At 41.2% G+C, this 12,790-nt stretch overlaps 2 protein-coding genes across 3 annotated transcripts in view; one reads left to right on the plus strand and one right to left on the minus strand.

Annotated features, from left to right (window-relative positions):
* Positions 1-1,153, minus strand: part of adgrd1 (adhesion G protein-coupled receptor D1) — a 30,663-nt gene extending 29,510 nt beyond the window's left edge. For both annotated transcript variants that reach the window (XM_080039444.1, XM_080039443.1), the window contains exons 1-3: positions 854-1,153; positions 712-748; positions 234-350 (exon numbers count right to left, since the gene is read on the minus strand). In XM_080039444.1, coding sequence (XP_079895570.1) covers positions 234-350; positions 712-748; positions 854-928 — 229 coding nt within the window. In that variant the 5' untranslated portion in view covers positions 929-1,153. The remainder of the gene's footprint in view (positions 1-233; positions 351-711; positions 749-853) is intronic.
* Positions 1,154-2,496: 1,343 nt separating this feature from the next.
* On the plus strand, positions 2,497-11,213 carry stx2b (syntaxin 2b). The gene is made up of 10 exons (XM_080049242.1): positions 2,497-2,771; positions 2,878-2,952; positions 3,030-3,129; positions 3,961-4,035; positions 4,156-4,229; positions 4,433-4,541; positions 9,358-9,431; positions 9,620-9,757; positions 9,988-10,098; positions 10,489-11,213. The coding sequence occupies exons 1-10, from the start codon at positions 2,742-2,744 to the stop codon at positions 10,564-10,566; spliced, it is 864 nt and encodes a 287-aa protein (XP_079905368.1). The 5' UTR covers positions 2,497-2,741; the 3' UTR covers positions 10,567-11,213.
* The last annotated feature ends 1,577 nt before the right edge of the window (positions 11,214-12,790 follow it).

Below are 12,790 nucleotides of genomic sequence, written 5' to 3' on the forward strand. Positions count from 1 at the left end.
CAAGTTACTCCAAACACCACACATTTTATTCTAATTCCAGTGATAAATCTGACGTACAATAAAGCTTGGATGTAACAAAAAGCATGACGGCTGTGGCTGGAAGGTCGGTGGTGAAAAAAACAAAAAACAAAACAGCTCAAGAGTCAAGACCATGCAGAGAGCAATCAAGACAAAGACATTGAGCTGGTGCATTCCCGGGAGTATAATGCAGTCTGGTTTATGTATGCACATACTTATGTTACTTCCGTTAACATAACCTGGTCTGTTTCCAATCTGGTCCCACAGTTCATGGATCCCGTCCACAGCATCGAGAGGCCAATAATGTGAGGCTGTGGCCAACACCTGCAGGCCTGGGCGGAGAGTTTACGGGTAAACAAGCATCCAGAAAAGGGCTTTTCCCCCAATCAAGCTCAGAACCCATTCATCAAAAATGTATTTTCCTGGCACTACCTTTTGGATTTCAGAGGGGGAACTAAAAGATTGATAATAATGAATCCAACAGCTGTAAAAGCTAAACAGACAATTCTGATTAATGAGAAAAGCAGTAAACAGATCAATAAGCTTCTCTGATTTGGAACTGAGCTGATAAATGGTAAATCACATCTTTTTTATATTTCAGACCCAACTTTATATCTTATTCAAGTATTGCACTTTTCACTGTATGAAAAAACATAAACGCAATCACAACACCCACAAAAAAAGCATTACTACCTTTATGCTTCGACGGTTGTACCACTTGAGCATAAACCTGCAAAAAAATCAAATCTATTTCAAAAAGCTGCTACACATGAACAGACAGTAATATGAGAGCGTGGGACTTTGCTTGTGATGTGTTTTTCCTTCGTGAGCTTACCTTAATACAGGAGAGAAAAGCTGTAAAAAGATGAATTTGCAAAAAATATTCCATAGCTTTTGGAAAATGTACCATATAATGTCTTTTAAAAAGAGCAGAAAAACTAACAAAAGACAAACAAACTGTTAAATCCCCAAATAGAGATGAATCCAGAAGGAGTCACTCATTATTCCAAGATGGGAACACTTCAGATCAGTCCATGTGTCCAAGCTCAGAAATATAGGTAAATAATAATAGCAGTGCTAGAAGAAAAAAATTATAATTTAGTTTTCAAGCACGAGGCAGAAAAAACTCCAGAAGTTGCCTTTTCATGCTACAAATATGATGTCCAACTTCCACTTCCACGAGCAAAACGTGCCGCACGTGATCCTTATTCCTCCAGCGGACTAGAGCCTTTTTCTTTAAGCTTCTCTGCCTGCCTCTGGAAATTGCTAGGGGTAGAGGAGCTCCGTGGAGGCGTACTGGCTTGTTGGACTGAACGTGGGAATTGCAAAACGTGATGTCATTTTTTGGATCTTCTGAGGAGGGGCGTTCGAGCTGTGCGTAAATTGCATTATTTGTGCGTAATTGGAGAGTGCGCGCGGAATGGATGAGATCAGGGTCTGCGCTGAGCGATCCAAAAATTGTTTAGATAAAAAGATACGAATTAGATACGTGGTCTATAACTAGTTACATTTAGGTTAAATTCCAGGACAACACCCCGGACTCTCTGGGAACAACAGGGATGCTGCGGACTGTAACGGCTAACTGACAGGCAGGCAGAGACCACTGACTGTAGCAACACGAGTTATGACTTTTATATGTGACCGGATGGGCTCGGTTAATAACATCTCAAATGTGTATTAATAAGATAACTTTCCTTACACTGTAATCAATATAAATAGCATAACATGTCATATGTGTGTCAATTGGGATGTGGGTTACTTCACATCCACAGGTGGCAGAGTCATCCAAAGCACTACTACTTCCTTCACGGGCTACCGATGTCTACTCGCATACATATCCAAGTGAACAGCGCCTCTGTGTGGCCCGAATATGAATAGTTTAGTGGCACGCAGCAGTTCCTATCTATTATTTATTAAACCTTCTCGTATATCTGTCCCATGGTGTGTGTGTGTGTGTGTGTGTGTGTGTGTGTGTGTGTGTGTGTGTGTGTGTGTGTGTGTGTGTGTGTGTGTGTGTGTGTGTGTGTGTGTTTTTCTGTCGAAGTAAAATGCATCATATGTTGGGGAAAAATGTATCAGTGTTTTTTTATAGAATAAACCACAAAGGACTCGTGTAGGCTGCCGTGTCACAAGTATGCTTGAGATGTTTTTTTTATGGAATGATGTAGGCTAATATTTGGTACTTTTATGTTTACTCTTCCAGAAATATGATAATATTACATTAATTTAGTCTACTCATCATAATGGTCCGATTAAAATTAATTGAAGGTGGAATAGTAACTCCCCTGAGACGGAGAGAGAGAGAGAGAGAGAGAGAGAGAGAGAGAGAGAGAGGTGGGAAAAAGGCGTATCCTTGGGAAAGAGATATTGTGGTTCTGTTACGCGTCCATTACGCTTGTGCGGTGAGAAATTTGGGCTCAGAGTAGACCAGAAACACGCGGTTTCAGTTTGTTGAGCTCCTACTTGTTAGAGCTGTATTTTAGAACCAGTTTCGATAGGGTAGACACTTTTGGACCTGACGCATTCTCGTCCTATATCAACTTACACCTATCGTCTAATAATTAACGCAGTTGCTTTTGGTCCGGATCTGTTTCTCATCTCGATCCGACAATCTCGTCGTCAATCCACAATAAGGTGACCCAATGTTACTCCACACTTTCAGGATGACCCCGCGGATCTTTTGCTAGAACTATTTCGACCGGAGACGAGCTGTGAACGGTGTGATGAAGGATCGGCTGGCTGAGCTGACTGTTGTGAGTGTATTTTTCTGGTGTTTCTTCACTGTTGACAGGTTGAACATACTGTCTTCTCACACACAAGAAGGAAAGTCACTAAAAAACCCATTTGTCATCCGTAAAGAGCAGGACACAAGCAGACGAGGACGTTGCAGTCGTGTTGGACAGAGATGGCTTCATGGAGGGCTTTTTCAGGAGGGTGGGTATCATCATCAACTTCCAGGATTTGAAAAGGTTTGGGGAGGAGGTGCTGATGTGTTATTGATTGGTCTATAGGTGGAAGAAGTCAGAGGCCTCATTGAAAAGATCTCCCACCAAGTGGAAGAGGTGAGGAAGATGCACAGCATGATCCTGTCTGCGCCCAACCCTGATGACAGTAAGTTTGTGCCCTTATGAAAGAAATTGTTCAGGATGAGACAGAGAGCATTTTGATTTCAATGTTGACATGTTTAAGGGGTTAATTTGGCTCCGCTTGGAGTTGGACTTCTGAGGCACAGAGTGGAAATACAACCAAAGTCTCACTTCCTTTGTTTCATTTTTCTCCTCATCCGGAAACCTGTGAAGGAAACAGCTTTGTTTTGTCCCCAAAAACTCGCCAACCATTGTATCTCAGGCTCTGCCTCGTACGCGTCCTGTTAGGAATCTTTCAACAGTCAGGGATTCCAACATGCTGTCATTTCCAGATGTTTGCAGGCATGCGTTCAATGTCAATTTTGTCCTACTTATCAGATAGAGTTTCAGTGTGTTTCAAGCGTTTCCAGTGATCTAAAGCTGTATAATATCGAACGTTTGTGAATGTAGCACAGTGTGTGCATCAGTTCCTGGCTTTGTTCAGTGTGTGAGCCGAGGGCCCGGAGGAGCCTACAAGACAAAGAGCCAGTTTGCAGAGCCATGGTATCATCAGTGGTTGTGTTAAATGTGATGTGGTACAGTGTTTTAAACAAGCCATGATGTAGAAAGCGTCACCAGAGAAAAGAAACAAAAGCTTTGTGCTGTGTGACCCCTGCAATATTGCTTGGGCTGTTGCTAGGTTGCAAGAAAAAATCCCAGTAAGTTCAATATTTACAAGAGAGAGAGAGAGAGAGAGAGAGAGAGAGAGAGAGAGAGAGAGAGAGAGAGAGAGAGAGAGAGTCCGTGATTAACTGGATGACATTGTTTTTTCTCATGAGCAAACTTCCGTGTTTCATATTTGTGTATTTGTGTGAAGGGACAAAGGACCGACTGAGTGCGCTGACCAACGATATTAAAGGGAATGCCAACGTGGTACGGACTAAGCTAAAATGTGAGTCGGATCCACAAAGTGATTGTTGCCCATAGATATTTGTTTGCTACATCCCACAAATAGCTTATGCTGCCTGCTGCTGTGTGACATTGTGTTACTGTGACTCTCTCCCCTCTGAAGCCATGGAGCAGAGCATGCCCAAAGATGATGGAGCAAACAGATCCTCTGTGGACTTCAGGATCCAGAAAACACAGGTCAGGAAACACACTGATGACCGATAACTCCACACGTATTACATATCCTGCATAACATGATCGTCATCACACATCCGTCAGTGGTACACACACACACATCAGGAGGGAAATGGGGATGTTTTTTTTTTGTAGATTTCTCAAAGTTATGGACAAAGTTGCCCACATTCTCACCCTGCGTCCTTTTTTGTTCTCGCCGTCTCCAGCACACGGTGCTCTCCAGGAAGTTTGTGGAGGTCATGACCCAATACAATGAGACTCAAGTGTCCTTTCGGGAACGAAGCAAAGGAAGGATCCAGAGACAGCTCGAGATAAGTAAGTGACAAATAATGGGAGGAAAGGAGGAAATGGGAAACTTTGCTTAAAAATAATAATTATTGATGTGAAATGCGAAATACAAACACTCCTTTTTTAACACAATCAACTTGTGAGTGCAAGCTCTAAAGTAAGTATGACAAACAAAACTTTGAAGCTGTGTCAGGAGGACAAGATCCAGGAAACAGACCACACTGGTTTCCTTCTGTTGATAAACAGACACCAGCAGCCAGGTCCCCTCAAGATGTCAGGGTTGTCATTGAACAAACCAAATTCACAAACCAAAACACAATGTTTCAGAGTTTTGATGAGCAGTTATTGTAGTAGTAGGAACGATCCAAGCATGGGATATACAATAGAGCAGCATTCAAGTTATATGAGGATAAATAACATAACAGTTGAAATAGCACGATTAGGGCAGGAAGCAGCAGTGTATACATGTATAGGTGTATTAACATTCATGCCAGCTTAGCAGTTTTTTAACTTGTGCTAACTGGATTTTTACCACCATTTTCCAGAGAGCTTTGTTTGGTCATCTTTGTCACAAACAAATGCAAAGACAGTGTGTGTCAGTTGCTTTGTCTTAGGCACATATACCGTAAGTAACACGAGACAATAGTGGAAGGCAAAAAATAGGACTGTCTCCCACAGTCCCTGCGGCCGGCATTAATGAGAGGCTCTATTCCTCCACACTGTTTACGGAAGGGCCTGATACAGGAGACGCCTCGCTGTGTTTGTGTTGCCCTGGGAGACGGGGCAAAGGGCTCAGCGGCCTGTGTTACAGTAGTTCACCTGTCTTTGACATGGGCCACAGAAAACCCACCGGTCTGTGCGCTCGTGGGCACACACCATTAAACTGCAACTTTCATAACTGACACACTGTTTGTTCGATGAGTTCTGAGTAGTTGTATCTATGGCAGTGGCTTTAGCTGTGTTTGGCACTCTCTCTCTCTGAGGGAATAGCTGTCGCAGAAGGTGTGTGGCAGCACCTGCACACGTATCTGTCTCTCCAGGGGACTGCGTTTCCCAAACAGCAGACATGGCTTCAGGAAGAGAAAGCTTTCTGTTTATAGAGTTTCAGCAGCTGTCTCTCTACTAGGGCTGCTTTGTTCCTCAGACAATTCCTAATCTTAGTCACAACAAGTACAACGCTTACCCAAGAATACACAAAATAACAGCAGGAAGCGGCTATAAGTAATCATTATTAAATTATCTAAATTAGAAGTCTGCATTATATTGAAACGAGGAATCATTTGGTTCTCAAAAAAAGTGTGATCTTTGGAGACAGTAACCCGCAAAGTGTCAAACACCTTGGCATTTTTTTTCATAATGGGTTTGTAACATTTGGGATGAAGTCTTAATTTGCTATTTTGCTAACAATACATCTCCCACTACATGGGGGAAAGCCAACATTGTGTTTGTAGCAGTTTCCCCCGGGAGGATAACAGAGACATTATTTTTCTGTCGGCTCAATCGATGGAGGTACAATGAGGCTTCTTCTCCTCGAGCCGTGGGCTTTATGCACAGACGCTTCACAGCATCGCCAGACTAATGTATTATCTTGGGATTAAACAACACAACAGTATATATTGTAGCAGGGATAAGCAAAGACTTGTGTTGTTTTTATTCTAGACATTAGCGCAACACTAACTACTCTGGGAGTTTTCTCTATCACAGAGTTTTTAATGGTCTTAAGATAAAACAAAGTGGGAGTGTTGTTATATTCAAAAGTCTCAGGACTCAATTTCCTCCTAACAAGCTATCAATAGCTGCAGCCTTCTCAGTGTAAAATCGATACCTCTAAATTATACCTCGTTTTCTCAAGATTTCAGAAACGCCATCTCTCTGAGATTTAGTTTTGTGGGTCTTATTATTTTATTAAAAAAAAGGTCTGATGAGAAGAACCTTTAGCTCTAGTATCCAGTCATACTAAAAGGTTATTGAAAATAAGAGTATTTAGCGACCCCTCTCTGAAACACTTAATATGTTAAGACCCTGAATTCAGGGTTTTTCATGTTCTGTCGCAGAATTTATACATACAGTACTGTGCAAAAGTTTGAGGCAGGTGTGAAAAAATGAAATGCTGTTAACTAAGAATTATTTTAAAAATATTAATACTTTCTTATCAATTTTAAAAATGCTAAGTGAGTGAACAAGGTAGTTTAATATACATCTATTGGTGCACTCAGACACATCAGCAGTGATGGAACCTGGGGTCATTGGGTGTTTCAGGTCTCTCAACATCATTGATCAAGTCCCAGCTTGTGTCTAAGTAGCATGTACCCACAAATCGCCCCTCTTGATCCACAGCCATCTAAAGGCCTTCTCAGCTGCCTCTGTGGTGGTCTTGATGGCCTTTCTCTGGCGTGCACCTGTGACTCCAAGCATGCTGTATGCTTTGCAGAGAGATTGCGCTGTGAAGCCTCTACAGCCCACCTCTACAGGCACACACCCGGCACGCCACCCCCGTTTGCTCCACTAAGTTGGCGTACTTGGCACACTTTCTCTCATTGGCCTCTTCCATGCTCTCCTCCCAGGGAACTGCCAGCTCAAGGAGGACCACCTGTTTTGTTGAATCTGAGAACAGAACTATGTCTGGTCTCAGGGTGGTTTCCACGATGTGCTCTGGGAATCTGAGCTGCTTTCCCAGGTCGGCCTTCATCTGCCTGTCCGGTGCGGTTCCAAGGAGTCCCGCTGCCCCCCTTAGCTGGGGTGTAGGCTTCTCCCCTGCTCGAATGAAAGCAATCGCCTGCCTTGCTGGTAGGAGAGGCTTGTTCTGAGTGATGCTGGTGATGATGGTTTCTGCTATCGACTTCACCTGGTCGTGGCGCCAAGTGAAGCATCCTACTCTCAGGGCTTTTGGGCAACAGCTGAGGATATGCTCTAGCGTTCCTCTTCTGAGGCACAAAGGACATGATGGTGCATCAAACTTGCCCAAGAAGAAGAGGTTGGATGGGCTGGGTAAGACGTCATAGACAGACACAATCAGGAACTTGATCCGGTAAGGCTCAGCTTGCCAAAACTCAGACCAGGAGATCTTGCGGTCCACTGCCTGTTCCCATCTCGTCCATGCGCCTTGCTGTTGCATCCCCACCATCTGGCTAGCACACAGATCCTCCACGCCAGCTCTCACTTCCTCTTGGACCAATCGGCGGCTGTCTTTGCCCAGGGCTTTGTCGTAGCACGTGGCTGTAACTAGGGCTGCAACTAACGATTATTTTGATAATTGATTAATCTGTCGATTATTTTCTCGATTAATCGATTATTAATCGATTAGTGTTTTGGTCCGTAAAATGTCAGAAAATGGTGAAAAATGTTGATCAATTTTCCAAAGTCCATGTTGACGTCCTCAAATGTATTGTTATGTCCAAAACACACAGATATTTCAGTTTACTGTCATAATAGGATTAAAGAAACCAGAAAATATTCACATTTGAGAAGCTGAAATCAGAGAATTTGGAATTTTTTTATAAAAAAATTACTCAAAACGATTAATCGATTATCAAAATAGTTGGCGCTTATTTTAATAATCGATTAATAATCGATTCATAGATCAATCGTTGCAGCTCTAGCTGTAATGCTACCAAGCCCTGCTCGTCCGGATGCCACTGGGCCGACCAGCATGCTGTGACGCAAGCGTGACTCCGCCTGCTTCCTGCGCCCTCCACTTCCTTCCAGTCCTGACTACGATGACAGCCTGGGAGACCTTCGGTAGTTATACTGGATAAGCAATGTCTCTCCCAGATAAAGATTTTAAGGGAGGGCTGCTCTTTCGACGAAGCACAAATAAACGTGCAATGTTGAGGATCGTAGACGCAGTGGTCGGCCATGGAAAATTAGTGCAGCAGATGAAAAACACATCAAGCTTATTTACCTTCGAAATCAGTCGATGTCCAGCAGTGCCATCAGCTCAGAAATGGCAGAAATCAGTGGGGCCAAGGTACACCCATCTACTGTCCCGACAAGCCTTCATAGTCTTCATGGAGCCAAAAAGCCCTACCTCCGACATGGAAACGAGGCCAAGCAACTCAACTATGCACTAAAACATAGGAACTGGGGTGCAGAAAAATGGCAGCAGGTGCTCTGGACTGATGAGTCAAAATTTTAAATATTTGGCTATAGCAGAAAGCAGCTGTTCGCCTAAGGGCTGGAGAGCTGTACAATAATGAGTGTATGCAGGCAACAGTGAAGCATGGTGGAGGTTCCTTGCAAGTTTGTGCTGCATATCTTCAAATGGAGTTGGATATTTGGTCAGGATTAATGGTGTCCTACTGAGAAGAGTAGATGAGTGTACCTGGGTCCCACTGGTGTCTGACAGTTCTGAGCTGTTCTGAGCTGATGACACTGCTGGATTTAGATTTCACTTCTGTTAATTCACTGCTTTATGTTAATTTATGAAAATAAACTATTAAAAGTTCAGTTTTTGGAAGCATTCATAGTTTACAGCATTTTTTCACACCTGCCTAAAACTTTTGCACAGTACTGTATCTAATCACATTATATAGAGAAAGGCAAATTATGGTGAGAAGAAACACAATACAACTAGGTAAATTGTTTTCACACACTCGCACACACTTTCAAGTCTCTGTGAGTGTATGTGTCTCCCACTACGTTGCCTACGTGTGGATGATCCTCAACATATTAACATAACATTTGGTAAAAACACAATTACAGTACTAGGAGCTGGTTAAATACTACGAGTACTATGCCACATTTTTTCCTTGATATGGGTGGGTTTCATCATTATGTGATTAATCAAATGGAGTTAGGTTCAACTCATTGCTGGATAATTTTTGCCTGCTATTTATTATTTTAGCTGGAAAACTGACCACCAATGAAGAACTAGAGGACATGTTAGAAAGTGGAAATCCATCAATCTTCACATCTGATGTAAGTTTTCTCATGCTTTACTGTGCAGTATATTGTTATTGCAGGGATTTAACGCCTATTATTGCCATCTAGTGGTGGAGGAGGAGAAATATTTTGGGGTGTGTTATAATGTGTTACTTTTTAAACACAGCTGGAAAAATCTGTTTTTTATTTTTACCACGTCTCTTCGTTCTGTTGTTCTCCCCCAGATAATTTCTGATTCCCAGATCACACGCCAGGCCTTAAATGAGATAGAGTCACGACACCAGGACATCATGCGCCTGGAGTCTAGCATCAGAGAGCTCCACGCAATGTTCATGGACATGGCAATGTTGGTAGAAACTCAGGTAACAGCTATATCTGATTGGAAAAAAATCTACTCTTCAATAGCAATAAGAAACAGGCCACATTTAGTCCTATTAGTCAGTGTCTAATATTTTCTACTTTGAGATTGTTCCTCACACCTCACATGTGTATCAGTGTGTAGCTACTATGTTCCGTATACCAATACTACCAAGACGAAACCCAAAACGTTAGACGCGATCAAAAAAAGCATTTCAAATGTTCTCATTTACAGGGGGAAATGGTTAACAACATTGAGAAGAACGTCGCCAACGCAGCCGAATACATTTGCAGTGCAAAGGAAGAGACCAAAAAAGCAGTGAGATACCAGAAGAAATCCAGACGGGTAAGTGTTCCTTCCTAATTAGGAGTTGCTTAACATCTCACAAATATATACATAAAGATATCAAAGTTCTGCCATAACAACCTCTTTTTCACTTGGCAGAAATACATTATCATTGCCTTTGCGCTGTTGATCCTGCTTGCCGTCATTGCACTAATTGTTGGCCTGTCTGTTGGACTAACCAAACCCCCTGTATGAGAACCACTGTGTGAGGTAACACTTCATCCACAACTTCAAATCCTGAAAACACAACATGCATTTATTCACCCATTTATCTCTATATATTCATGTAATGAATCATTCATTTAGCTGATGAATGCTCTATAGGATTTGTTGTAACACCGTTCTCCACAGGCAACACTTCTGACTCCTTCCGCCTTCTCTTTTTGACAGAAACGTCTCTGCCTTGCCATGTGTGGAGTTGCCGGAGTCCTCCTTCTTCTCATCATAATAGTTGGAGTCTTTGAGTGATGGATTTCATGGCTCACAACCTCCATAGCAGTCAGCTGTAGTCTGACAATGTAGTGTTAAAGCTTAGAACAGCTTTATAATAAGGTAATAATAATAGTAAGTCTTTCACTATCCAACAGCTTTACAGAGAGGATATCTTGACCACAGTGAATAAAGTGTAATGTGTGTGATCTGCTTTGCTCCAGTAACATCAGACCTCACGATACACTGTTCTGGAGCCATGTGCAGCTAGCATAAAGAGTCCTGATGGCACACTTCCCTTTCCCTTAGCTGTGATATTATGAACATATTATATGTTGCTCCATTGCTGCCATTTTCATGTTGGGTATCACTTTGACTGTTCTTTTGTCTAATGACTAAAAATAATTGTTTTACATCTTGGAAAAATATGTATTTGCCTTGTTTGCAACAGTTAGATGAGAAGATTGATACCAAACTCATGTTTGTACGCTAAAAACTGAGCTATCACCGGCCTCCGGTTGGCTTAGTTAGGCATAAAGACTGGAAACAGAAAACAGCTTGCTGGCTCTGTCCAAATGTAATACAAATTATATGTCAAGGTTTAACAGGGGGTTATTTCCCAGACTATTTCTTGACCAGGCACAGTGACTTTCTGGAGTCATTTTTTCATTGTTACTCTTGGTAGAATTATTGCCTAAATATTCAAAAGATATCTCAACTATTGTTATTCTCTTTACAAATTGATTGTATAATTTGTGTTTACATGTATGCTCTTTATGTTCTCTTGTCACTTTGAATATTTACTGTAATTCATGTGAATTGAATGTAAAACCACTGCAGCTCAGGAGTCCTTCAGAAATACAACAAAAAGAAAAGATATTTCCTGTAACCATTCCTAATTAGCTGTGTCTCAATCAGAAAAAATATATATTTTCAGTTCGATTGAAAAGCATTCATACTGTACATTCATTCAACAAAGTGCCTTTTTGACATTTGATGTTAAATCCTAACTTATTGAACTATATTTATCACAATCACTGTGTGTGATGACTGAAATATTAGATGTGAAAATAGTCATGCGATGCCACAACGTAGGACTTTTGGAAGAGGGTATTTCAAGAGCACACATTTTCATGTTGATACATTAGATTTTTGTTTAATGTGTTTGTAAGTTATGTTTTTTTATAATAAAACGGAATAATTAAATAATGTAATGAATAAAAACGTCTTTGCAGAATGTATTGTTTGTTTATTTCCCTTCCATTTTGAAGGTATAAAGTAGAATTAATTAGTTGCAAATGCAAGATCGCTCCGGATATTTTAAATTGTAAATATCTCCAAATTTGTCAGAAAGAATTGAGGTTATTCTCTCTGTTCTTTTGAAATTCTAAAAGCTTGGAGGTTCAGTTTGTTTACAGGAAAACAGAAAGAAGCAGAGGGTGCTGCTTACATCAGGACTAATAAGCACTTAGCACAAAGCGCTTGACTTCCATGTAATCAACCAAACAAGATTAGTGAAGAAAGTGGAAGTAAGTCCCCACAGGGCAAATTCTTTTCTCTCTTTGAATTACATCAAAGGGAACTTTCCATTCAAGAGTGCAATGCCAGTGAGTGTCTGTATATGGGGGCGTTTTCAGGTCACTGAGCAAGACCTCCTACATGTCAAGGCAAGTGAAATTATGTATAAACCTCGAGAATTTTTGTGGCAAGGCCTTGGTGTCGCAATTTTTGCTAAATGAGAACAAATGTGTAGAAATAACATTTTGAGACATGGATTCATTCTATTACGTGTATTTTTGTTTTGAATAACTCCTTATTTAATATTCCATGCTGGAGTCTGCGAGAATATACACTGAATATAACAGCCAGTTTTAGTCATTCATTTTCAGTCCTGTATTTTCATCTTTGTTTACGTGCTCACTCGTCTTCTGCTTCCCTGCTTATTTTTCTTTGATGTTTTACACCAGTTGGCATCCTTAGTGTTACATTACCCTTTTGTGGATATAGCCTTCCTCCATTTTTTATTTTTCATCAAACCAAATACCCACTCTCCTCCCTCCACACTCATGATATTCTTTTTGTGAAATTGAAGTTTTTATCTTAAATAAATAACTGTTCTTGAATTGTTGAAGAGAAGTCCATAAAGCAGAGCCCGACACTGGCTGTACCCTTCGTAAAGAAAAATGTCTCCTGCCTCAAAGTTCTAATTCTAATTCTAATTGATCTAAATACCATATTTCCAATAATCCAGACTGGATCTGAT

The sequence above is a fragment of the Ammodytes marinus genome (assembly GCF_949987685.1).
Source record: "Ammodytes marinus genome assembly, chromosome: 2".
Lineage (NCBI taxonomy): Eukaryota > Metazoa > Chordata > Actinopteri > Uranoscopiformes > Ammodytidae > Ammodytes > Ammodytes marinus.